At 41.9% G+C, this 27814-nt stretch overlaps 1 protein-coding gene across 1 annotated transcript; it reads right to left on the bottom strand.

Annotated features, from left to right (window-relative positions):
• On the bottom strand, positions 1–27814 carry LOC131707241 (uncharacterized). The gene is made up of 3 exons (XM_059009514.1): positions 27663–27814; positions 21940–22119; positions 1–1118 (listed from the first exon to the last, which is right to left on the bottom strand). Exons 1-3 carry the CDS (start codon positions 27812–27814, stop codon positions 611–613), a joined length of 840 nt encoding a protein of 279 aa, XP_058865497.1. The 3' UTR covers positions 1–610.

Raw genomic sequence — 27814 nt, 5'->3', positions numbered from 1 at the left:
TTATTAATACATGAATCAATTCTTTACCCAGCAGTAGATTTATTAATACATGAATCAATTCTTTACCCAGCAGTAGATTTATTGGTCAAACAAACATGAAGGAAAAAATAAAAATCGTTTAAAAACAATGAACTATCTAGAAGCTACAGTTTCAACAGACACCCTCTAGATGGCAGTGTTGCCAAGTAAAACTCCTAGAGATACATGCAAGCCTACAGGATTGTGGCACTCCATGAAGATGGGGAGTTTATACCATTGTACAGTTTAAAAATGTATAACATAATCACGTTTTTATTTTACTATGGTAGTGATTCAATGCAAAAATAATTGTAGTCAGGGGTACAACAATATAATATACTGTATCACTATTGAATAGTATTATGGTCTGTTATAGCCTGTATGAATATTGACTGTGTAATAAATGTAATGTTTTGTTACACTTGCTAAGTCCAAAATTTCAAGAAAACAACAACAACACATTTGAGTTAAAAATAGTTGATTTCATTCATTGGAAGAGATAAAAAGCCAATGTTTTGGCCTTGAGACACTTTTCTGTGAAGCGCGCTATATCAAATAAATACTGACTGATTGATATTGCTGATAATTTCTGTTATGATGTCACATCCTGTGATGTCATGCTGTCTCTTTGCAGTGAAGCCCAGGGCAGGGCTGCTGTGATGTCACTTCCTGTGATGTCACTCCCGCTGTCTCTTTGTAGTGAACTCAAGGGCAGGGCTGCTGTGATGTCACTTCCTGTGATGTCACGCCCGCTGTCTCTTTGCAGTGAACTCCAGGGCAGGGCTGCTGTGATGTCACTTCCTGTGATGTCACGCCCGCTGTCTCTTTGCAGTGCACCCCAGGGCAGGGCTGCTGTGATGTCACTTCCTGTGATGTCACTTCCTGTGATGTCACGCCCGCTGTCTCTTTGCAGTGAACTCCAGGGCACGGCTGCTGTGATGTCACTTCCTGTGATGTCACGCCCGCTGTCTCTTTGCAGTGAACTCCAGGGCAGTGCTGCAGTGCTGCTCCTCTCTCTCCAGCACAGGCCTGAGAAGATGGCTGCAGTTTTTATTGTGTTCACTACAGTGCTGCTGCTGCTGTGTCTCCCAGGTAAGAACCTGCAAAGGACAGGAAGCCAGATAGCAACATGGCTGATGTTCATCAAGTACATATTTTTACACACAACAAAGGAACAGATGAACTGTTATATCTTTTATAAGATTGGTATTTTTCTCCAAATCAGAAAAAAGCTACATGACCACACCAGAAAGCTGCAAAAATAGAGATAATTAAGTCATGAAAACTGAAGGCTTCGTTTTTATGACTTAATTTTCTCATAAAAACAAGAGTTCAGTTTTTACAGGTTAACGGTGGCTAGCCCAAGTAGCACTACTACTCCTTGACTAGCCCGTGTAATTTAACATGAGGTAGTCCAAGATTAGTGCTAACCAGGGTCTGTGAAACCACTGGTATGGCTATTAGTTACATCATTTCTAGAGTCTCCAAAATAGTGTGTTAGTACTACAGTACTACTCCAATATGTCTTTATAAGAGTAAGGGTATATATTGATCATGTTTGTGTGTATCTCTGTACAGATATTCTTGAAAAGCGCTTATAAATAAAATGTATTATTATTAGTAGTATTTATTGCAATTTTGTTGTTGTCTACAGATTTCTCGGACGGTATTATGAAGATTGACCAGGCCCCTGGTTCACTGTTTAAGAGACCTGAACACTCTGCTGTACTCCAATGCCATCACAGTGACAGTAGCTATGCTTATATGTACTGGTACCAGCAAACAAGTCCAGGAGCTCTGGAACTGATTGGATATTTTCAGAATACAGCTGAATCCCCTGAAGTGAAGTTCATGGAAAGATTCCATTTAACTGGGCATGCAAAATAAACAGGCACTCTAACAATCTCTAGAGTAACACCCGCAGACAGCGCTGTGCACTTCTGTGCAGCCAGCATCCACGGTGCTGTAGAACAGCTCTTTCCTCTACAAAAAACTCTGCCTGGACAGTTTCCCAAGTTCACAAGATAAGTTTGTTTCACCACCTGCTTGAAACCACTCTGCAGTCCACAAAGCTGCACAGCAGACATAGCATGAGTTTCAGTTATTATTATTATTATTATTATTATTATTATTATTATTATTATTATTATTATTATTATTATTATTAATCTCTTTGCAGATGCCCTTACGTAGGGATGGAGAGTCAATCCCAAAAGAATCGATTCTGTATCTTAAACAAATTATAATCGATTCTATTTTTGGAATCGTATGCAGTCGACTCCAGCACCAGGATCCATTCCAACTTATATTTCAGTAGTTCAGGACAAAACACCAATCACACACTATATTTATTTGAACTATTTATTGAAGAAATGTGAGGTATGCGATAGCTGTGGAAGTACAGTGCCTTGCGAAAGTATTCGGCCCCCTTGAACTTTGCGACCTTTTGCCACATTTCAGGCTTCAAACATAAAGATATGAAACTGTAATTTTTTGTGAAGAATCAACAACAAGTGGGACACAATCATGAAGTGGAACGAAATTTATTGGATATTTCAAACTTTTTTAACAAATAAAAAACTGAAAAATTGGGCGTGCAAAATTATTCAGCCCCCTTAAGTTAATACTTTGTAGCGCCACCTTTTGCTGCGATTACAGCTGTAAGTCGCTTGGGGTATGTCTCTATCAGTTTTGCACATCGAGAGACTGAAATTTTTGCCCATTCCTCCTTGCAAAACAGCTCGAGCTCAGTGAGGTTGGATGGAGAGCATTTGTGAACAGCAGTTTTCAGTTCTTTCCACAGATTCTCGATTGGATTCAGGTCTGGACTTTGACTTGGCCATACTAACACCTGGATATGTTTATTTGTGAACCATTCCATTGTAGATTTTGCTTTATGTTTTGGATCATTGTCTTGTTGGAAGACAAATCTCCGTCCCAGTCTCAGGTCTTTTGCAGACTCCATCAGGTTTTCTTCCAGAATGGTCCTGTATTTGGCTCCATCCATCTTCCCATCAATTTTAACCATCTTCCCTGTCCCTGCTGAAGAAAAGCAGGCCCAAACCATGATGCTGCCACCACCATGTTTGACAGTGGGGATGGTGTGTTCAGGGTGATGAGCTGTGTTGCTTTTACGCCAAACATAACATTTGCATTGTTGCCAAAAAGTTCGATTTTGGTTTCATCTGACCAGAGCACCTTTTTCCACATGTTTGGTGTGTCTCCCAGGTGGCTTGTGGCAAACTGTAAACGACACTTTTTATGGATATCTTTAAGAAATGGCTTTCTTCTTGCCACTCTTCCATAAAGGCCAGATTTGTGCAGTATACGACTGATTGTTGTCCTATGGACAGAGTCTCCCACCTCAGCTGTAGATCTCTGCAGTTCATCCAGAGTGATCATGGGCCTCTTGGCTGCATCTCTGATCAGTCTTCTCCTTGTATGAGCTGAAAGTTTAGAGGGACGGCCAGGTCTTGGTAGATTTGCAGTGGTCTGATACTCCTTCCATTTCAATATTATCGCTTGCACAGTGCTCCTTGGGATGTTTAAAGCTTGGGAAATCTTTTTGTATCCAAATCCGGCTTTAAACTTCTCCACAACAGTATCTCGGACCTGCCTGGTGTGTTCCTTGTTCTTCATGATGCTCTCTGCGCTTTAAACAGACCTCTGAGACTATCACAGTGCAGGTGCATTTATACGGAGACTTGATTACACACAGGTGGATTCTATTTATCATCATTAGTCATTTAGGTCAACATTGGATCATTCAGAGATCCTCACTGAACTTCTGGAGAGAGTTTGCTGCACTGAAAGTAAAGGGGCTGAATAATTTTGCACGCCCAATTTTTCAGTTTTTTATTTGTTAAAAAAGTTTGAAATATCCAATAAATTTCGTTCCACTTCATGATTGTGTCCCACTTGTTGTTGATTCTTCACAAAAAATTACAGTTTCATATCTTTATGTTTGAAGCCTGAAATGTGGCAAAAGGTCGCAAAGTTCAAGGGGGCCGAATACTTTCGCAAGGCACTGTATCTAGGCAATCAGAACGCTTCTTGCCATGTGGGCTTGTGAGGCAAGGATCCGCCCACTATTTCAGAAGCTGTTTCTGAGCGCCTGAGTTCATTCCAGTACAGACTTTCAGAGAAGATAGACCTGTTTGTTTTGACCCTTGCACGGTACGCTCGAGTTTTTGTGAGATGGTAATGTCACAAGTGACGATTTTAGTATATGTATTGTTTTTCTCTTTTTTATGTGTAGAATCTGCTCTTTCCAAATTGTGATTTTTTTCTCCTGCGCACAGTGGCTGGTGGTTAACTGAAGCACTTTCACCAGCAGTAGGAAGTCCCGCCTGCATGAAGCCATAGCCAATGGCAATGTGGGGAGGGGGGGGACTATAAAAAGGGCAGGAACTGAGTACAGAGAGAGCTGGAGAACAGGAAGGACCTGGAGATTTGGAAGACAGGAAGAACCTGGGGAGTCTGTGCAGGAAGGGCACGCAGCTGCGGGAGTACTTCTGTGAGGATTTGCTATTTTGGTTTTCTTTTTTGCCTTTTTTTTCGCTGGGATTTATTGAGAGCGGATCGGAATTTGCCAAATCTTGTGGCATGGGGCAGACTGGGACAGAGACCACACAAGAGGAAAGGGTTTGGAATTTTTCTGTTTATTTTTTATTTTTTTCTGTTTATTTTTCTGTGATTGCGACATAACAGGGTGTATTATTTGTGTTACTTTTTGGTGGCTTTTTTAAAGACGTTTTTTTTTTCTTTTTTTGTTTTCACTTTATCAAGATTAAGCACGCTTTCGTGATATTTTTTTCTTTCTGTTTCACTTGTGGGCAACTTTTATAGGGAACTTGTGCCCTCCTTTTTGTTGGACTGAGCAGAGCGGATCCAGCTGGTTCTGGACTGGAACTTGTAACTTTTCCCGGTCGAACTATTGTCAGTAGGCAGGTGGCTGAGTGAGAGAGATTAATTACGCCTTCTTTTTTGTATTAATGTGCAATTACACTCAGACAACAAAAATTAGGTCTAAACAGGGCGGGACCTGTGTGTTTATTCAGGTTTCACTGTGTCCTGACTTACTAACACAACAGCCGTTTACCCTAACTATCACCCAGGCAGCTAAGCTGCTTGCTGGTTTCAAAACAAACCCAAACAAAACCACAAAACCTACAATAGTTTTCGTTGATACCGTGTTTCTATTTTCCTCCACTCCAGTCTCCTCTGTTGTTCACAGACATTAGCCCCACACTGCCAGAGAACCCCTCAGGTGGGGTGTTTAAATACCCATCATTAATTAAGCACGGGTGCAACCTATTCTCCTGTACTCTAGCCACTCAAAGCCCCTTGGGAAATGTAGTCTTTTAGCCCGCCACCATCTCCCTGAACTACATTTCTTAACTCAGTGGTCAGAAAGGGTATATGCTTCTTTCCAGGTGTGGCCCTATGTACCTGCACTCCAACACTTTACCCCACACTATCACAATTTTTATATATATATATATATATATATATATATATATATATATATATATATATATATATATATATATAGACACAGTATATTCAATAAGCAATAAGTATATATGTCTTCTATAAACATAAATATATAGGTATGGTTTGAAATCTATATACAATAAAATGTTTTAAAAAAAACACCCCCCCTCATCAGATATTCATATATGTACACCCCCAAAGGTCAAAGGTGTCATCAATCAAAACTACACAATAGTTTTGACATAAGCTATGTTACTGGCAGGTATGGTAAAATTGAAGGCAATTGCAATAGTTTTTGGCATTTTTCTCCAAGTCTGCAAATGTTACAGCTATTAAATTAATAAGAGAAGCTAGAAGTTCACCTCTTCAATTTGAGCTCTATCTTCTATCTTGGTTTTTCCGAAGCGTTTCAACGATTTTTAGCTATTATTCCCAGTATGGCAGGTATGGTAAAATTGAAGGCAATTGCAACGGTTTTTGAGGGGTAGGGTGGAACGCGACAGAGACCAACTGCGAATGGGAGGGGCTCGATCATGGCGGTGGGTGCGCCGAGGGGTCTCCCTTTCATCAATCACCGACCCTTGCAAGCAATGCCCCGGCCGGCCACCAACCAACCCCTTTTCTCTGGTACTAACCCTAACCCTAACCCTAACCTTAATCCCAAGCCCTAGCTCCAGCCCTTACACCTTCCCCAACCCTAACCCTAGCTCCAGCCCTTACACCTTCCCAAACCCTAACCCTAGCTCCAGCCCTTACACCTTCCCAAACCCTAACCCTAGCTCCAGCCCTTACACCTTCCCCATCCCTAACCCTAACCCTAGCTCCAGCCCTTACACCTTCCCCATCCCTAACCCTAGCTCCAGACCTTACACCTTCCCAAACCCTAACCCTAGCTCCAGCCCTTACACCTTCCCCATCCCTAACCCTAGCTCCAGCCCTTACACCTTCCGCATCCCTAACCCTGGCTCCAGCCCTTACACCTTCCCCAAACCTAAATCTAGCTCCAGCCCTTACACCCCCAACCCTAACCCTAGCTCCAGCCCTTACACCTTCTCTAACCCTAGCTCCAGCCCTTACACCTTCCCCAACCCTAACCCTAGCTCCAGCCCTTACACCTTCCCCAACGCTAATCCTAGCTCCAGCCCTTACACCTTCCCCAACCCTAGCTCCAGCCATTACACCTTCCCCAAGTCTAAACCTAGCTCCTGCCCTTACACCTTCCCTAACCCTAGCTCCAGCCCTTACACCTTCCGCATCCCTAACCCTAGCTCCAGCCCATACACCTTCCCCATCCCTAACCCTAGCTCCAGCCCTTACACCTTCCCCAACCCTAACCCTAGCTCCAGCCCTTACACCTTCCGCATCCCTAACCCTGGCTCCAGCCCTTACACCTTCCCCAACCCTAAATCTAGCTCCAGCACTTACACCCCCAACCCTAACCCTAGCTCCAGCCCTTACACCTTCTCTAACCCTAGCTCCAGCCCTTACACCTTCCCCAACCCTAACCCTAGCTCCAGCCCTTACACCTTCCCCAAGTCTAACCCTAGCTCCTGCCCTTACACCTTCCCTAACCCTAGCTCCAGCCCTTACACCTTCCGCATCCCTAACCCTAGCTCCAGCCCATACACCTTCCCCATCCCTAACCCTAGCTCCAGCCCTTACACCTTCCCCAACCCTAACCCTAGCTCCAGCCCTTACACCTTCCCAAACCCTAACTATGTGGCACTGCCACTTAAATTGAATGTTTGGTTCTACATGGTACAATAAACGTACCATGTGTTGCGCCTTAATTGGGCAGCACGGAAGCCTGGCCAGGTTCCAAATACATTTCGAGGTTCTTATTCGCTGGAAGCGGCAGCGTTGTTAATGGAAAGATTGTTTTAGACAAGTATAAATAGTACCTTTGTTACGCCATAGGGGGGAGCTGCTTACCTGCCTTTTGAGTTCCTGTCGTCTCCTTAGTTCCTGTTTAGGGACTCTATTCCTTGTTTTTGAAAAGTCCGCTGCGTTCTTTTTCCCGGGGTGGTTTGCCATGGTAGAGCGATCCTGTTTACCTTCAACTGTCGTTCTTGTTGGAAGTTGATTTGTTTTTTTATCAGCAAGTGCTTTGTTCCAGTTTCAGGCTGGTTAGCCGGTGTCGTTCACCTCTGCTGCCCACGATCGCTAAAGCCTGGAGCCGGCTTGTAATGCACCACGTTGCTGACGGGGTTGGTTTTTCAAGTGCATGTTCATAGTTTTTGTGGATTACTGGTCATCATCTTCCGAGAGGATCTTCAAGCAAGCAGGTACCCAGGAGTTTGGTGAGATCGTTGTTTTTTTATTTTTGTTGCGGGACTGTTTTGTTTTTTTGTTTTATTTTGTTACTTTGTTCTCGCAATGGATATTTTGCTGGCTTGTTTATGTTTTGTTTTTTTGCTCGGAACTTCTTTTCCATCTTGTTTTGTTGAACAGTTTCAATTATTTTAGCCAATAAATGTTTAAGGTTATCCCGTGTTTCTATAGTGTATTTATTGGGGGATCTCGCGTCCTTGATGCACTGTCGCTTCGCCCTTCCCCTTGTTAATAATTTGGGTATATTTGATACAGGGAGGTAATCCTGCCGTTGGGGTTAGTTTTGTGCTAAGAGCGAGACGTTACAGATTGGTGGCCCATACGGGGACCGTTAGACATTTTGTTTAGGCTGAGTTTATGGATTTTCAAGATGGCAGAAGGTGAAGATCATGAATATATACAGGATAGTATGGATTTTGCAAATTTTACTGCTGGTCCAGGTGTCACACGTAGACAGCCGCTAGCTGAGTTAACTTCAAAGTTGGAAGAGTTATATATCAGTGAATCCCCCACAGCTGCTCAGGGAATAGCTGATGATAGTAATGTTCCTGATTTTGGTTTTATTTTCAGTAAGATGGAGCAAATTACTGCACGTATAGACAAACTGGAACATGAAATGTCCATGGCATCTCAGAGCAGTATCAATCGAGAGGAACTGTTAAGAACATTTATTGATAACAAATTTGAAAGTATTGAGAGTTCTGTGGCTAAAATGCTAGATCAGTTGGAGAGTTCAGTGGTCAGGTGTTTTGAGCGAAGGGAGGCGAAATGGCAGGCAGAATTAAGGGATATGCGGAGCAGCACAAGCACTCCGAAAGTATCTTTTATTCCACGCTCTTATCAGCCTTACCAGCCTGATATGGCTGATGTGTCTAATAGCTCTTTGGAAGCTTTGTCACTGAGACCTATGGTGACTGAAAGTGTTAGATCCCGTGCATATAATTATAAACCACCTATTAAACTAAGTTTTCCAGTTTTTGGAGAGGGTGAAGGTTCCACTGATGTATTGAGTTTTATAGATGCCTGCCAGGATTTCTTGTCGGTAGTAACCATGACGGAATCAGAAATCTTAGCTACACTGTCAACAGTGTTAAAGGGTTCTGCAAAGAGTTGGTGGATTGCAGAACGCCATAAAATTCAGACATGGGCACTTTTCAAAACTGCTTTTATTGAGGCTTTTCTTCCCACAGATTATTTAACTGAGGTGGAGAAAAGGTTGCGTGATCGGGTTCAAGATCCAGCTGAAAGTGTAAGAGATTTTGCATACGATTACCGAGCACTTTGTCTTAAGTGGCGTCCGGGTATGACAGAGGCGGAAATAGTAGATAGAATTTTGGGCAATGCAAACCCCAAGCTAGCAAGTTTTATTAGGGGGTCGGTGTCGTCGGTGGCAGATTTGGTGAGAGTTGGGGCCATGGTAGAAAGGGATTGGTCCTCTCAGAAAGAGTATTGGGGGAAAGTAAATGCAAAAACTGAGAGAGGGGCAAAGAAGCCGTTGAAAGGATCAGTTAGAATAGCAGCTGATATGTCTGTCATAAACAATGCAAGCACTCCTCAATTAGCACCCACTGGTAATGGCCATCTTTCATTGTTGGCTTTGAAGCTATCTGTGCGGGGGTGGGAAGGTTTAGCATTGATTGACACTGGATGTACGTACACTTTAATGAGGAATAATCTTTGGTTACAGCTTTGTCAATCAAAGGATCGTTTATCTCCAAGTACAGAAAAGTCTTTTGTGTTGGCCAATGGTCAGGCATATACTGCACTGGGCAAGTTTCGTCTGACTTATAATCTTCATGGAGAGTTTTGGTCTGTGGACACCTACATAATGGATGATGCTCATTTAGCTCAGCCTTTAGTTTTAGGACTTGATTTCCTAGTCAAAACATCTACATTGCTTGACTTGGGGAAGCAGGTGTATGGAGTAAAGAAGCCTGAGGGATATTCATTTTTTCCATTTTCTCGTGAGAATGTGTGGGGGGCAGAGTGGCAGCTAATGGCACAGCTTTTTGTGGCAGTTCCCACTAAGGTGGTGAGGAAAGAGCTAGATCTGGGATTAAGAGAGAGACCGATATTAGAATTGAATGTTACGATTGAAGGGCAAAGGTTGTTGGAACCACTGATGCTGCAGTGGCCGTCAGTTTGTACTTCCCGTTTGGGAAAGACAGACTTAATCCACCATGTGATACTTACTACCGATGAGATTCCAGTGCGTGTCCGAGCTTATCGAGTATCGGAACACAAAAAAACCATTATAAAGCAACATCTTGATCAAATGCTACAGGATGGCATTGTAGAACCGTCTGCTTCAGCCTGGGCCGCACCTGTGGTTTTGACCGAAAAAAAGGACGGGACATTTAGGTTCTGTGTTGATTACCGAGGGGTAAATAAGAAAACTGACCTTGATGCATATCCCATGCCCAGAGTTCATGACATTTTGGAATCATTAGAGGGAGCCGCAGTTTTTAGTTCCTTAGATTTGCGTTCTGGTTACTGGCAGGTGGCTATGAATGATCAAAGTAAACCAAAAACAGCTTTTATTACTCCTTTCGGTCTGTATCAGTTTAAGGTGATGCCTTTCGGTTTGAAGAATGCTGCAGCGTCGTTCCAACGTCTGATGGAACAAGTGCTGGTAAACCTGAAGGGTAACAGTTGCTTTGTATACATAGATGATATCATTGTGTACTCTCCCACTAAAGAGCAGCATGTGCGAGATCTGGCATCTGTATTTCAAGCCCTGGATCAAGCCAATCTCACCCTCAATTTAGCCAAGTGTCATTTCTTTCAACCTTCACTTAAGTTCCTGGGTCATATAGTATCAGGAAATGGGGTGTCTGTAGATACAGATAAAGTTGGGGCAATAAAGGAGTACCCAGCACCGACCAATCTCAGGGGGCTGCAAAGGTTCCTGGGGTTGGTTGGGTGGTATCACAAGTTTATTCCGCGATTTGCTGATAAAGCTGCTCCACTGAATCGGCTGAAAAAGAAGGGGGTGAGCTGGGTGTGGTCGAAAGCTGAGCAAGATAGCTTTGAACAATTAAAGGAAGCCTTGCAGAGAGCTCCTGTGTTGTCCCACCCTGATTTAATGAAACCGTTCCGGGTGTATACTGATGCCAGTGATGTGGGATTAGGAGCTGTTCTGGCTCAGGGGTGCTCAGAAAACGAGTGGGTTGTTGCTTATGCATCTCGTGTTTTAACAAAACCTGAATCTAACTATTCCACATCCGAGAAGGAATGCCTGGCGGTTATCTGGGCCATTGAGAAATGGAAGCATTACCTGGAAGGGGTGGAATTTGAGGTTGTGACAGATCATGCTGCTTTAACTTGGGTTTTTAATTCTCCTAAAGTGACGTCCCGCCTAACTCGTTGGGCTTTGCGTCTCCAATCGTATACATTTCGAGTTGTATATCGAAAGGGAAGTTTAAATGTAGTACCAGATGCCTTGTCTCGATCTCCTCAGATAGAAAAGGCAGGACTTGCCGTTTTTTCAGAGGAAAAAAAGCATGTTGCCGTTCTTGATATGCCCTCTGAAATGAGTGAGATCGCAGAGGCTCAGGCTCAAGATCTTAACCTTCAAGAATTGAAGAAGAAGATGGACGGTCAGCGGTCTGACTGTATAGGGTTTGTGGTTGAACAGGGGGTGTTGTATAGGAGAATGTCTCTACCCAGAGGTGAGGGTCAGCGCTACCAAGTGGTTGTTTCCGAGTCATTAATTACCATATTTTTACAATACTATCATGACAACCCATTGAGTGGGCATCTGGGTAGAATGAAGACTCTGCTTCGTGTGTTGGAGGTAGCATGGTGGCCTACAATTAGGCGAGATGTTACAAAGCATGTTAAGGAGTGTATAGCTTGTCAAATATACAAGCCATCAAATCAGAAACCTGCAGGGTTTTTACAGTCCACGACCGTGGAAGAGCCAGGTTACATGCTAGGAATTGACTTGATGGGGCCTTTCCCACGCAGTAAGAAAGGTAATACTTGCTTGGTGGTGATTGTGGATTATTACACCAAGTGGGTGGAGGTATTCCCACTGCGTGATGGAAAGACTCATCGCATCGTGCAGCTTTTAACTCGGGAGATTTTTACGCGCTGGGGGACACCAAAGTACCTGGTGTCTGACAGAGGGGCTCAATTTACCAGTGGTGTTCTGATTGAGGTTTGCAAAAAGTGGGGTGTTACACGAAAACTCACTACAAGTTATCACCCTCAGTCTAATCTTACGGAGAGAGTCAACAGAACTCTGAAGCCGATGATAGCTTCCTTTGTGGGTCAAAATCAGCAGTTGTGGGATCAATGGTTGCCCGAATTTAGATTTGCCATAAATTCAGCAAAACAGGAGACAACTGGCTTTACTCCCGCTGAGCTAATGTTAGGAAGGGTTCTTAAAGGTCCTCTTGATCGTTTAGTGTCCAAATCTCCTTCACCTGGGGAGTCCAGTTACTCTGTACTTGAGAGACAGGCTGGTATTGCCAAGCTGGTTAGAGAGCGTGTGAAGGAAGCTCAAGGGCGTCAGGCTAAAAGTTATAATGCCCGGAGAAGGTGTGTGATATTTAGCGAAGGAGACTTAGTGTGGGTGAGGAGTCACCCAATTTCTAATACAGCTGGTTTTTTTTCAGCTAAATTAGCCCCAAAATGGTCTGGACCAGCCTCAGTAATAAAAAAACTGGGACCAGTTAATTACAGATTGAAGTGGGTGGATCGTCCTGAGAAGGTCGAAACAGTAAATGTGGTAAATCTAAAGCCATATTTTGGGGTATTACCCTAGTTACTCCGCTGGGGGGGGGGGGGGACTATGTGGCACTGCCACTTAAATTGAATGTTTGGTTCTACATGGTACAATAAACGTACCATGTGTTGCACCTTAATTGGGCAGCACGGAAGCCTGGCCAGGTTCCAAATACATTTCGAGGTTCTTATTCGCTGGAAGCGGCAGCGTTGTTAATGGAAAGATTGTTTTAGACAAGTATAAATAGTACCTTTGTTACGCCATAGGGGGGAGCTGCTTACCTGCCTTTTGAGTTCCTGTCGTCTCCTTAGTTCCTGTTTAGGGACTCTATTCCTTGTTTTTGAAAAGTCCGCTGCGTTCTTTTTCCCGGGGTGGTTTGCCATGGTAGAGCGATCCTGTTTACCTTCGACTGTCGTTCTTGTTGGAAGTTGATTTGTTTTTTTATCAGCAAGTGCTTTGTTCCAGTTTCAGGCTGGTTAGCCGGTGTCGTTCACCTCTGCTGCCCACGATCGCTAAAGCCTGGATCCGGCTTGTAATGCACCACGTTGCTGACGGGGTTGGTTTTTCAAGTGCATGTTCATAGTTTTTGTGGATTACTGGTCATCATCTTCCGAGAGGATCTTCAAGCAAGCGGGTACCCAGGAGTTTGGTGAGATCGTTGTTTTTTTATTTTTGTTGCGGGACTGTTTTGTTTTTTTGTTTTATTTTGTTACTTTGTTCTCGCAATGGATATTTTGCTGGCTTGTTTATGTTTTGTTTTTTTGCTCGGAACTTCTTTTCCATCTTGTTTTGTTGAACAGTTTCAATTATTTTAGCCAATAAATGTTTAAGGTTATCCCGTGTTTCTATAGTGTATTTATTGGGGGATCTCGCGTCCTTGATGCACTGTCGCTTCGCCCTTCCCCTTGTTAATAATTTGGGTATATTTGATACAGGGAGGTAATCCTGCCGTTGGGGTTAGTTTTGTGCTAAGAGCGAGACGTTACAACCCTAGCTCCAGCCCTTACACCCCCAACCCTAACTCCAGCCCTTACACCTTCCCAAACCCTAACCCTAGCTCCAGCCCTTACACCCCCAACCCTAACTCCAGCCCTTACACCTTCCCAAACCCTAACCCTAGCTCCAGCCCTTACATCTTCCCTAACCCTAGCTCCAGCCCTTACACCTTCCCAAACCCTAACCCTAGCTCCAGCCCTTACACCTTCCCAAACCCTAACCCTAGCTCCAGCCCTTACATCTTCCCTAACCCTAGCTCCAGCCCTTATGCCTTCCCCAACCCTAATCCTAGCTCCATCTCATTGTGAGAAAACACACAATGCAAACACATTGGGGAGAACATGCAAACTCCACACAGACAGAAAGACCCCTGAGGCCGGAATCGAGCCCAGGACCCTGGAGCTGTGAGGCAGCAGCGCTAACCACCACGCCACTGTGCGGCCCTATTGAGTTTATATATATTGTATTCATAAAATACCAGCACTGTGTTCACAATTTTTATTTTCAGTTGGCAAATATTACCTATCAATATTTAAATGTTAATAATCACCAGTCAGTTGTTCAGTGACAGTGTTCAAATAAAGTTTGTTCACTATAATCAATTCATAAAATGAAAATAAAAGTTAAGTTGCATTAACGGTCATGTCACCTGATGTGGTTTAATTATTTCAATATATATAATTTAGAATGGCCAATTGTTTTAAGATCTTGTCTTTAAAAAAAACTTCTCTTTTTTTATTAGCTGCTAAAACAATTTTAAAAGTGGAATTAATTTTATGCACATTAGTATTACTTCAATTGAAGTGGGTTCTCTCACTGCTGCTGTACCCTTGAGCAAGCAGGCAGGTACTTTACCTCCTAGACTGATAGAGCTAGTTAGACCCTTGAGCAAGCAGGCAGGTACTTTACCTCCTAGACTGATACAGACAGATAGCTAGCTAGTTAAACCCTTGAGCAAGCAGGCCGGTACTTTACCTCCTAGATTGATAGACAGACATCTATTAAATCAATGTTCTGTTGTATTAAGTCAGTGTTCAGCTGTTAACATTTCAAAGAATAACCAGAGCAATTACGATCAATCTCCATTCCCGAGGTGTTCATAACTCTGAGGTTCTACTGTATATATGTCACTGTGATTATTACCAGTATGTAACTGTACTTTCGAATTATTGCCAGTGTGGAAACATCAAACATCCTGGTGTCTTCTGTAATTATTTACAGATGTTGACTTACTCACAACCCTCTTGTACAAATAGATTACAAAACACATGGTATATATAAACTGTTTAAAAACATAGAAGATGAAAGTAAATGCTTACAATATATATATATATATATTTTCTTATTAATAACATGTTCATTTAATAATATGCCATAGAACATAAAAGTTTATATTTAAAAAAAAAGTATTCAAATACTATTTAACCGCATTTAAATGTTATCAATATCTACTATCGCTGATAAGGGTTCACATGACACACACACACACACACACACACACACACACAGAGAAATACAGATCTGCCCATTTAGAAATCGTATATAAGCCAGCCTGGATCTCTGATCTCAATTTGAAGGCTGCATTAGCACTGACAGGTAAGTTCCAACTTCTAAATGTCTGTCTGTCTGTGTCTCTCTGTCTGTGTCTGTCTGTCTGTCTGTCTTTCTCTGTCTGTCTCTCTGTATCTCTGTATGTCTGTCTCTGTCTCTCTGTGTCTGTATGTCTGTGTCTCTGTCTCTGTCCTGTCTGTGTCTCTGTCTGTCTCTGTATGTCTCTCAGTCTCTCTGCTGGTTTTTGTTCGAACTGAGGAGCTGCTCTCAATTACTTCTTCATTGATTGAACCCTTTCTCGTCAATTGAACTAAAACAATTTGCTTAATTGTTAGTTATTAATTATTAATTCAACTTTTTAAAATTGTTTTAACAACTTATAAAAAGTTGTGGGAGAGAGTTCAAGTTTCTGTTGAAGAACTTCATTCCAAAATGCTCTATGCCAATTCCACACATTTCCAGATATTGCTGTAGATTAATACCCTGGAGGGGTAGCCTTATTATCACGTAGTGTAAAAATCTTCATGTGAAACACTGCGATATTTCTTGTAACTTGTTTGTTTTATTGTTTCTATTAACATATGAATTAATAGCATTTAAAATAAAAATAAAAACTTTACCAAAATCAGTGAAAATGGATATAGAGCATTTTGGAATGAAGTTCTTCATATATAATGCTGTGTATTATTTCTCTCTCTCTCTCTCTCTCTCTCTCTCTCTCTCTCTCTCTCTCTCTCTCTCTCTCTCTCTCTGTCTGTCTCTCTTTCCAGCAGTATCTAAACTAACTGGATAGTGAAGAAGATGGCTGTATCAATCTTGGAATTCGGGTTCCTTCTCTTATTGGCCGCTCCATTTTCCCTTAGTCAACCCCCCCCACCCCCACCCCCACCCCACCCCAACCCCTGTCCATCACCGTGTGGCAGCAGTTCATCTCCGGGAAAATGTGTTATACCGTTAGACATGGCCGGAAACTCCCTTGATGATCAATATATCGGTTGCGAAGATAACATGTCCAACAAAGTAAAGTCAGACTATCTGGGCAAAGAATTAGCAGATAAAAAAATCGATTTTAAAACCGGTTGGAATTTTGGAATTAAGTACATGACAAAAAACCCACACCCACACTTAACTTTAGAGCAAGCGACTGCGATCTACGCGTACACTATGAACACGCCGTTGTTCTGCCAATTCAACACAGCGGTACGAAATGGCGGCGGATCGAATTACAATACCTTCCCGTTCAAAGCTCTGCATTTCTACTTGACTACAGCCTTGAAAATACTCCACCGGGAACAGAACTCGGGCTGTCGTGATGTCTTCAGAGGCGAGACCATTAGCAGGACCGTTAAGGTCAGTGAAATCGTGCGCTTCAGTCAGTTTGCTTCGTGTTCAGTGGATAAAGACAGGGCAAAGAGTTTTGCCGGAAAAGACGGGACTGTGTTCAGCATAAATACTTGCCAAGGTGTGCTGATTCATCGAAAAAGTACGAGGAAGAAGTTCTCATTCCACCTTATGAGAAATTTAAAGTGCAGAGTGTCAAAGGCAATGAAATCACGCTCTCCGCTGTCAAAGGAGACACGAGAAGTGTCAACAACTGTTTGGCAGGTAAGTTACAAACCCAGGGGTAGTGAGGTGCGGTGCTAGTTTAAGAAACAACGACTCCAGAAAAGATCTTTGCAAAACATTTTTGAAGAAGGCAAGGACTACATTAGATATATATATATATATATATATATATATATATATATATATATATATATATATATACACACACACACACACACCTTCTGCCACCTCACAGCTCCAGGGTCCTGGGTTCGATTTCAGCCGCAGGGGTCTGTCTGTGTGGAGTTTGCATGTTCTCCCCAATGTGTTCACATTGTGGGTTTTCTCTGGGTACTCCGGTTTCCTCCCACAGTCCAAACACATGCTGTTCAGGTTGATTGGTCACTCTAAATTGCCCTCTGTGTGTGTGTGTGTGTGTGAGTGAGTGTATGAGTGTGTGAGTATGTGGTGCCCTGCGATGGTCTGACGTCCCGTCCAGGGTGTAGTCCTGCCTTGCATTGCCCTGTGTCTACAGGTTTAGGTTCCGGCTCACCGCGACCCTCAAAAGGATTAAGCGGTTATGATAATGGATGGATGGATATATACACACATATATAATATACACATTTATATACATATAAAGCTTCATACCAAAACGAGTTAAATGCCAATTCCACACATTTCCAGATATTGCTATAGATTTACAGCTGGAGGGGTAGCCTTATCATCACGTAGTGTAAAAATGTTCATGCGAAACACTGCGATATTTCACTTGTAACTTGTTTGTTTTATTGTTCCTACAAACACAGGAATTAATAGTATCTAAAATAAAAAAACATAAATTTACCAAAAACAGTGAAAATGGATCTAGAGCATTTTTGAATTATTATTAGTTTCTTAGCAGACGTCCTTATCCAGGGCGACATACAATTTAAAATTATATCAATTTTTTTTTAAATACAATTACCCATTTATACAGCTGGGTTTTTACTGGAGTAATCTAGGAGGTAAAGTACCTGCCTGCATGCTCAAGGGTCTATCTAGATATCTGTCTGTCTATCAATCTAGGAGGTAAAGTACCTGCCTGCTTGCTCAAGGGTCTAACTAGCTAGCTATCTGTCTATCAATCTAGGAGGTAAAGTACCTGTTTGCTTGCTCAAGGTTACAGCAGCAGTGTGTCCCTCCCATCTGGGATTGAACCCACACAAGACCTTCCGGTCAGGAGTCCAGAGCCCCCCTAACCACTGCTCCACACTGCTGCCTGTGAAGCTCTTCATATATTAACACACACAGATATATACACACATATATACACATACACACATATATAGACACACACACATATACACATTTATATATAATGTGACTAACAATTTGTTTTCTCATTTTGTGTTTTGTATTGTAGTGCCTTAAACTTCAATGTCTAAATGAAGTGCCTGCAACTCCATTATTTCAGAAAGAAAAGTGGACAACATTGATTTTTTTCTGTCTGTCTGTGTCTCTGCTGGTTCTTGTTCCAACTGAGGAACTGCTCTCATTACTGCTTCATTGATTGAACCCTCTCTTATCAATTGAAATTATTAGAGCGAATTCATTTTTATTTTCTGAAAACTGTTAAAAAAAGAATGACTTACTTTATGGAGTGAGTTGCTTGAATTCTTTCTTACTTTCTGCAATAAAACAGCTTTTGAATCATCATTCAAAACTCAGTTGTGTGTGTCTGTGTGCAGTTATTATTACCTGAAACCAACCAGAGTCTCCCCTGGTAAAGGCACTACAGTGAGGAGTGCAGGGGGAGTTGTACGGTCAGGGGGAGCGCAGGGAGGGAGGAGTCTCCCCTGGTAAAGGCACTACAGTGTGGAGTGCAGGGGGAGTCGTACGGTCAGGGGGCAGCACAGGGAGGGAGGGAGGAGTCTCCCCTGGTAAAGGCACTACAGTGTGGAGTGCAGGGGGAGTTGTATGGTCAGGGGGAGCGCAGGGAGGGAGGAGTCTCCCCTGGTAAAGGCACTACAGTGTGGAGTGCAGGGGGAGTCGTATGGTCAGGGGGGAGCGCAGGGAGGGAGGGAGGAGTCTCCCCTGGTAAAGGCACTACAGTGTGGAGTGCAGGGGGAGTCGTATGGTCAGGGGGGAGCGCAGGGAGGGAGGAGTCTCCCCTGGTAAAGGCACTACAGTGTGGAGTGCAGGGGGAGTCGTACGGTCAGGGGGGAGCACAGGGAGGGAGGGAGGAGTCTCCCCTGGTAAAGGCACTACAGTGTGGAGTGCAGGGGGAGTTGTACGGTCAGGGGGAGCACAGGGAGGGAGGGAGGAGTCTCCCCTGGTAAAGGCACTACAGTGTGGAGTGCAGGGGGAGTCGTACGGTCAGGAGGGAGTGCAGGGAGGGAGGGAGGAGTCTCCCCTGGTAAAGGCACTACAGTGTGGAGTGCAGGGGGAGTCGTATGGTCAGGGGGGAGCGCAGGGAGGGAGGAGTCTCCCCTGGTAAAGGCACTACAGTGTGGAGTGCAGGGGGAGTCGTACGGTCAGGAGGGAGTGCAGGGAGGGAGGGAGGAGTCTCCCCTGGTAAAGGCACTACAGTGTAGAGTGCAGGGGGAGTCGTACGGTCAGGGGGAGCGCAGGGAGGGAGGGAAGAGTCTCCCCTGGTAAAGGCACTACAGTGTGGAGTGTTAACCAGTATGCTAAAAAGGCTTGAATGTAAGAGGACCACTACGCCACTTTGGGTTTCAGAAGTTTCTTTACGATCCCCGTGGTTCCACACACACGACAATGACGGCAAGTTTAAAATGAATAAAACAAACTTTATTAATTCTCCACAGGGTTAGGTTCACTTGTGGCAACCGCCAGATAATGTGATAATGTGCTGCAAGAAGCGTAGCACCTGCACATTCTTAAGTGAATGCCATTAAGCCTGGCCAGGCAATTCAGTTCTTTCATTATAGCATTTTTAATTAGTTCCTTAATAAACTGATATATTTGTGCCTGGTTTAAAATAGCAATTCTTGTTTTAGTTTGTGTGTTGAGTACCCTGTTTATATTTGGGATAGAACGTGATATTCATAGCTAATTCACGGCAGAAACAAAAAAGTGTTGGTCTGTGTTTAGCATCTATCTAGTCTTGATTAGTCAAACAACGTCGTTTTGGTTTTTAACCAGTTTCTATATCGTGTCGACTAATACTAGTTCAATAGCTATTCTCACACGCTGATCAGTTACGTTGAGCAATACTCACGTTTTTGTTTCCTTTATCAAATCAGTTGGTTTGATTTATATATTTATTTTGTTACTTTATTATTGCTGTTACGTTACAATGGATCAAGAGCAAACAATTTGAAGCAAGTGGCGACTCACAGCATGGTATGAACTGGAGGACTTGCACACGGATTCATCACGACCGGGTGAGATCCATCCTTTTCTATTTTTTGTTGCAGTTTGGATTACAAATATTTTTTGAGTGACCATTCGGGTTTTTGTTGACGAGCGTTCTTATTTGGGTTGCTGGATTTTTGTGTTATTTTTCTGGAACTTTATTTGTCTGTTTTGTTTTTGTTTTGTTTGTTACTTTTTGGTCGCGTTTAGTATCAAGACTGGGGCTGAATCTTTTTAATACCAATACACTGGTATATAATTATTGCAGCTGTGAGGGCCATATAAATCAGCCTGATTTTTGGTTTGCCTTCCTGTATTTTGTTGCATTCACCTTCCCCCTCTTTTCTGTTTAAGTTCAACAGCAAGTCAGTCTATTAATAATTTTTCTATACATTAGTATTTCATTATGTATCTGTAATATATACAGTATATATGTTTGTTTTTCTAATTGCCATGTTTTGTGATTTAGCACTGCAGTATTGGTATGTTTCTTGAAGGGTTATCTAGAGATATACGGTGTAGTTATTTCTACTATCGTTTTACTTGATATTTCTTGTTCTACCAACCTGGATGTTTAGTTATTTTTTTAACTATTGAATTAGGGTTGATTTTCGCCGGATTTCTGATCTTGCTTAAGACTGACTGTCCTGATTACTGCAGTGTACACATGTCCTTAGTGCTAAATATAAATAGATATAATAAACTTATCTTGTTAAAATGTACTCCCTTGGTTCCCACTAAATCCTTGTTTTTCTTGCTGTACCGATTTACCTGCTGGGACTGTGGTACTGAATGCTTCATGCTCAGTGCTAGTATGCACTTATGGCCTAGGTGTTTTGTTATTGTACACTAGGTAAGTTTGTTACACACTTTTAAAATGTACACACACAAGGAAGCTCCCACTAAAAACAGAATACAAAAGTCTAAAAATACTACTCGGAGCTTCCCTCCTGCGGGTGAAAACACACAATTAGTAATCACAGCAGTTGCACAAAAAGTATTGGTAAAAAAAAGAAAAAAAGAGCAAGTCCAGCAAAGGAGACAAGTGCAATAATGCAGTTCGTGGTTTGTAGTCCAGGATCCTGCAAAGATCGAAGAGTCCCAAAGGGGGGGGGTGTAACGCTCCCACCGCCCCTGCCTGAGATTGTCGTCCTCCAGGAGGTGCTACACCTCCTGGTTACTTCCCTTTAGCTGGACTTGTGCCCTTGCGAGTCTCCACCTCGTTGTCTCCCCAACCCAGACGGAACCCGTGTTGCTGCTGCCCTCTCCTGGACTCTGGAACCGGTAAGTATCGCCGTCGTCGACTGCCCCCAGTGGTGCCTCGGAACAATGCACACAGTAAGTAGCTGCTAGACTCCTCTCAGTTGCACATGTTTTATATAAAATAACACAATGAATGTAATCAGAATACTACCCCCCTTGCTTGTGTCTTCCCAGGTTTCCGGTGCCGTATCGCCCCAGCCGAGCCTGCTGTGTTCATCCCGGTAAGTAGTCCACTATCTCTCTCTTTCCCACTCTCAGGTGGCACCCCCGTCCCACTGGTCCACCAAGCTTGGAGAGCAGCACGAAGAGGGAACACACAAAACAACAAGGAGCCACACACAAAAAGAAAATGCCGGGGCTACCGCGGTATAGCCCACGGTGCAGCCTCCAAATGGTTTCCACACTTGTATCCAGTCAATAAAAATTCTGTTAAACAACGCTTTTGCATAAAGCCATCAGTCTCTTACTTCTTTGTGTGATAACAGTTATGCGCCAGGTAGAGCCAAATAAGGTGCAGTGTACAGACTTAGGAGAGAGGTAGTACAGCTAAAAAGAAACCCAAAAAACACAATTGTGGCAAAGGTAAACAAAACAGTCCCAAATCCAACAGCAAAAAAACAAAGTCCAGAAACAAATGGCTGTATTACCTGTGCTCCGATGAAATCCCGATATCCAAAGCAATCCAAAGATTACAAAGTTCCCATTCGTATTCCACACCGCCACTCTTAGATCCTCCTTCTTCCAAATACCATTTACTCTGAGAACCGTCCTTCCATGCCTCCAAGGCTCTCCCCGGTGCTTTCCCTTCCTGGTTCTCTAGCCACCCCCTTTATACAACCCCTTCCCCCTGTTCACCCAATCACCGGTCGTGCAGTATGCTTAAGGCAGAACTTACTCAACAGTGCTAGTGAAAGTGCAGTGGGGTATCACAGATAGTGCAGTCAAAAAAAAAGTGTTTCAGTGCAGCAGATTCAATAGAAACAGTCAACAGTGCACACAGTGGGAAAACACATATAAAAAATGGTATTGTGATTCTTGCTATGTATTGTTTGTATACAAATTGTAAATCGCTCCCCTTGGAAGGAAATAATAATAATGACAACATAAGTGGAGCAATACTGACATCTTGTAGCAGAAAATTATAATGATAGCTTGTTTTAATTTTCTAAAGCATGTCCTGTTGGTTTTTGTTCCAACTGAGCTCTCAATTACTTCACTGAACCCTTAATTGACAAATATAATACACTTCACGATAGTACACATTCATTTTACAATTTAATTTTTGTTTCAGTTTTTCTCAATTGCTTAAACGTAATTCTTTTCAAAACAATGAAAGGAAACCCACAATAGTAGCGTGTTTTGCAAAACACTATATCATTTATGATTGCTTTCACACACACTGCAAATGTCAAGCACATTTTTGCTGACCAATGAATACATATCTCTGCAACTGACACAAAAATTACAGTTTTTTGATTGATTTGGCACATTTTTTTAAACAAAGTCCCATGTTCTCAAAGCAGTTAACACAACCATCGAAACTCTTGATTTTTTTGCAAAACTATTAGTACGTTCTCATTGTTTTCACACAAATTGCAAAACCAAAAACACATTTTTGCAAAACACTTCACACAAAACTACACTAAGCTAATTTTTCATGTAAGATTGCCTAGATGTCACATTTACAATTACTTGTTCTCAATTCACACAACACTTAAGCAAATGCAAATTGCTTAATTGTGCAACCATCAATCAGCCCTCCATTATGTATAAAAGGAGTCACATGTGAACTAAACGTTGTTGGTAAGCAATGGAGCAGGACCAAATACAGCAAGAGAGCTGAAGGAAGAGGAAGAAGTAGAGGAGGAGGCAGAGGATGAGGTGGTAGAGGATGAGGCAGAGGAGGAGGAGACCAGATTGAACATTTTCCAACTATTTATTAAGAAAAAGCAACCATTGGATAAGAATAATTTCAATAATGAATGCCTACAGCACTTTCCCAGGCAGTCTCCCATCCAAATACTTACCAAGCCCAACCCTGCTTAGCTTCTGAGATCAGGCTACTCAAGGTGGTGTGGCTGCAGCCAACTAATGTCATGCTTTTTAAGGACCTTTATGTTAGGTGATTCCCCACACCTTAAGTTTTTGTCCTCGTCTTACACATTTAAATGGTAAAATGTAATTTCAAAATTGTAATGCCTACAGCACTTGCTATTCTGAGGCAGTCTCCCATCCTTGTACTAACCAAGCCCAATCTTGCTTAGTTTCTGAGACCAGACAAGATCGGGTTTACTCAAGGTGGTGTGGCCACGGGTGATTACTGGTCTGCTTTTTAAGGACATTTATGTTAGGTGATTCACCATACCTTTTTTTTGTCCTCTATTGTCTTACACATTTAAATGATAAAATGTAATTTCAAAATTGTAATGCCTACAGCACTTGCTATTCCCAGACGGTCTCCTTGCTAGCTTCTGAGATCAGAGAAGATCAGGCTTATTCAAGGTGGTGTGGCGGCAGGCGACTGCTGTCCTGCGTTTGTGACGTTTATGTTAGGTGATTCCCCACACCTTTGATTTTTTGTCCGTCGTTTTACACATTTAAATGGTAAAATGTAATTTCAAATTTGTAATGCTTACAGAACTTGCTATTCCCAGGCAGTCTCCCATCAAAGTACTAACCAAGCCCAGCCTTGCTTAGTCTCTGAAACTAGACAAGATCAGGCTTATTCAATTCAAAGTGGTGTGGCTACAGGTGGTTGCTGTCCTGCTTTTTCAGGACCTTTATGTTAGGTGATTCCCCACACTAATTTTTTGTCCTCTGTTGTCGTTTTACACATTTAAATGGTAAAATGCAATTTCTAAGTTTAATGCCTAGAGTACTTACTATTACCAGGTGGACTCCCATCCAAGTACTAACCAAGCCCAACCTTGCTAAGCTTCTGAGATCAGACAAGATCAGGCTTATTTCAAGGTGGTGTGGCCGCAGGTGACTGCTGTCCTGCTTTTGTGACCTTTATGTTAGGTGATTCCCCAAACCTTTGACCTTTATGTTAGGTGATTCCCCAAACCTTTGACCTTTATGTTAGGTGATTCCTCAAACCTTTGACTTTTATATTAGGTGATTCCCCAAACCTTTGACCTTTATGTTAGGTGATTCCCCAAACATTTGACCTTTATGTTAGGTGATTCCCCACACCTTTGATCTTTATGTTAGGTGATTCCCCAAACCTTTGACCTTTATGTTAGGTGATTCCCCAAACCTTTGACCTTTATGTTAGGTGATTCCCCAAACCTTTGACCTTTATGTTAGGTGATTCCCCACACCTTTGACCTTTATGTTAGGTGATTCCCCAAACCTTTGACCTTTATGTTAGGTGATTCCCCACACCTTTGACCTTTATGTTAGGTGATTCCCCAAACCTTTGACCTTTATGTTAGGTGATTCCCCACACCTTTGACCTTTATGTTAGGTGATTCCCCACACCTTTGACCTTTATGTTAGGTGATTCCCCAAACCTTTGACCTTTATGTTAGGTGATTCCCCACACCTTTGACCTTTATGTTAGGTGATTCCCCAAACCTTTGACCTTTATGTTAGGTGATTCCCCACACCTTTGACCTTTATGTTAGGTGATTCCCCACACCTTTGACCTTTATGTTAGGTGATTCCCCAAACCTTTGACCTTTATGTTAGGTGATTCCCCAAACCTTTGACCTTTATGTTAGGTGATTCCCCAAACCTTTGACCTTTATGTTAGGTGATTCCCCACACCTTTGACCTTTATGTTAGGTGATTCCCCAAACCTTTGACCTTTATGTTAGGTGATTCCCCAAACCTTTGACCTTTATGTTAGGTGATTCCCCACACCTTTGACCTTTATGTTAGGTGATTCCCCAAACCTTTGACCTTTATGTTAGGTGATTCCCCAAACCTTTGACCTTTATGTTAGGTGATTCCCCACACCTTTGACCTTTATGTTAGGTGATTCCCCAAACCTTTGATTTTTTTGCCCTCATCGTTTTACATAATTAAATGGTAAAATGTAACTTCAAAATTGTCGTTTGTGGCCGCTGCTCTCCTGCTTTTGTGACGCTCAAATAACCAAATAATAATCTCTGCAAATCAGAGATACGTCATCCATATAGGCTAGTACCTTCACCTCCTGCTGCCCTGACCCTGGAATTATTCCCCCAGTTATTTGCTTTGATCTCCTTATCTTTGTTAACACGGGTTCTAATGCAAATATCTATAACAGCGGCGACAAAGGACACCCCTGTCTTACATCTGAATTCACATGAAACGACTGTGATAACATTCCATTAACCACCACCCTGCCTTTGACCTCTTGAAAAAGCATTTTAATCCAGTCCGTAAAGGTCGGATTAAAGCCCATACATTCAAAAACTTTATATAAATACTCATGGTCTACCCTGTCATACGCTTTCTCCTGATCAATATTAATTAAACACAAAGGATGCCCTCTCTCTTTTGTGTATAAACAGGTATCTCTTATCAAAGTCAAATTGTCTATTACTGTTCTTCCCGGGACACCACACACTTGATTGAGATTAATTAATTCTCCTGTTACTTGTTGCAGTCTGCCCATTACTATTTTGGATAACATTTTATAATCACAATTTAACAGGGTAATTGGCCTTCAATTTTTCAAATCATTTCTGTCCCCTTTATTTTTAAATAAAATTGTTATCATGCCTTCTCTCATAGATTTCCCTAACCTTTTCATTTCAAAACATTCACTGAGCATTTCCATTAAGTCATCTTTAATTTCTTCCCAGAAGGTTTGATAAAATTCAATGGGAAGTCCATCTAAACCTGGAGCCTTTCCTTTTCCAAATGAAAAAAACACTTGTTTCACTTCTTCAATCCCCAGTTCATGTATTTAATCTATATTATCTTCTTTATTTATTTCACACTCAAGCTCCCTCAAAACAAATCCTGCACATCTCTTTCTGTTTCTCTTTTTATATATAGCTCTTCATAAAACCTTTTTGCAACATTTAACATATCTTTGCTTTCTGTTACCATCTCACCCTCACCATCTTTTAAACCTTGCACAAAACTTTCTTTCCTTACCAGTTCTCGAAAGAAGAAACGTTTCGTCTTTCTCTAGATGTTTCACTCTGGCTCTAAAACACATCTTCTTTTCCATTTCTCCAAATAAATAAAAAAGTTTGTGTTTAATCTCTTTAATTTCCTTGCTAAAATCAAAACCTTTGCTCTGTAATTTTACTAAATTCTGTAATCTCTGTTGCAATGTCACATGTTTAATTTTATAAAATAACCCTCAGTTTGGCACTTTATCACCCCCCACCACTCACTTATAGAGTCAAAACACACTTTTAGCTCTCTCCATTCCAAATGTCTTTTAAGTTTTACTTAATTTTTCATCTTCTAATAAATTGCAATTTAATTTCCACTCTCCCCTTCCATAATTATTTTTTTTTCAGTTAATTCTACTGATATCTTTAAAATTCTGTGATCTGAGAAAAATACAGATTCTAAACTAAAATTCTTAATATTTATAGAGCGGGGTCAAAACAAAAATCTATCCTTTAAACAGTAGACTGTGTACTATTAGACCACGTGTACCCTGGGTCTGAAGGACAAAAACATTTTGCAACATCTTTTATCCGGCATCATTTATCATTAATGTCAAAAGATTTCCTGATTTATCTATTTTTTCTTTTTTCTGGTCTTCAATTAATATACCACAATTAAAATCCCCCACTATAAGCAATACTTTATTTGTAATTTTAAAAACTCTTAACTGTTCAAACAATTTAACTCTCTCTTCCCTCAATTGAGACCCATATACATTTATTACACAAAGTTCTGTCTCTCTATATTTAACATCTACAATTAATAAACACCCAGGGAATGCATCATGTACCTCACTTATCATGATCTTTGGATTTTTAAACATAACCCCTAACCCTGCAGCTCTCTGTATTTGACCCCGACATACTGAATCTCCCACATTCCATTCTTGTTTAAAATTAAAATAATTATTAGAGTATGGAATACCACACTCTTGCAAACAAAAAATATCTGCTTCAATTGTTTCAAATACCCAAGTACACTTTTACGTTTGATCGAACCCTGAAACCACACCCTGTCTGCGTCTCTTACTTTCTGACTGCCGGATTTAACCTTACAATGTCTATGCAGCCAGGTCTCAATATCATAGTCAGTTACAGTCTCTCTGTAGAATTGAATCGTGACTACTTTTATTTCTCTGTCAGACAGAGGTTCAACTAAAAACTGACAACGGTGGTTCTTTTCTCTTTTTGTTATACAGCTCCAAACATATCTTCATTACTCCAGTACTCATAAAGCTGTTCCGGGACACTTGATCAAGCAGTTCAGCTCCTCCGGTTTTACTTCTAGCAGCTTCTGGATGATCTGCTGGCTGAAGTCCAATCTCGTCAGGGATACTTCCTTCTCGTCTCCCCAGGTAAACCGAATCACGGTGTGTCTGCACAATCCTGTTGTCGCCGCCAT

This window comes from Acipenser ruthenus, chromosome 39 (assembly GCF_902713425.1).
Source record: "Acipenser ruthenus chromosome 39, fAciRut3.2 maternal haplotype, whole genome shotgun sequence".
Taxonomy (NCBI): Eukaryota; Metazoa; Chordata; class Actinopteri; order Acipenseriformes; family Acipenseridae; genus Acipenser; species Acipenser ruthenus.
The sequence above is the reverse complement of the archived record's forward strand: the minus strand, read 5'-3'. Positions and strand labels throughout refer to the sequence as shown.

Bases quoted from the DNA above. Each gene is read 5' to 3' on its own strand.
- LOC131707241 (XM_059009514.1), bottom strand. From the start codon at position 27,814: ATGGCGGCGACAACAGGATTGTGCAGACACACCGTGATTCGGTTTACC. The intron at 22,120-27,662 runs GTGTCCCGGAAC...GGTTGTATAAAG, and splicing joins GAGCTGAACTGCTTGATCAA to GGGGTGGCTAGAGAACCAGG. The intron at 1,119-21,939 runs GTAATACAGCCA...TGTCCTTTGCAG, and splicing joins GGGATTTCATCGGAGCACAG to GTTCTTACCTGGGAGACACA.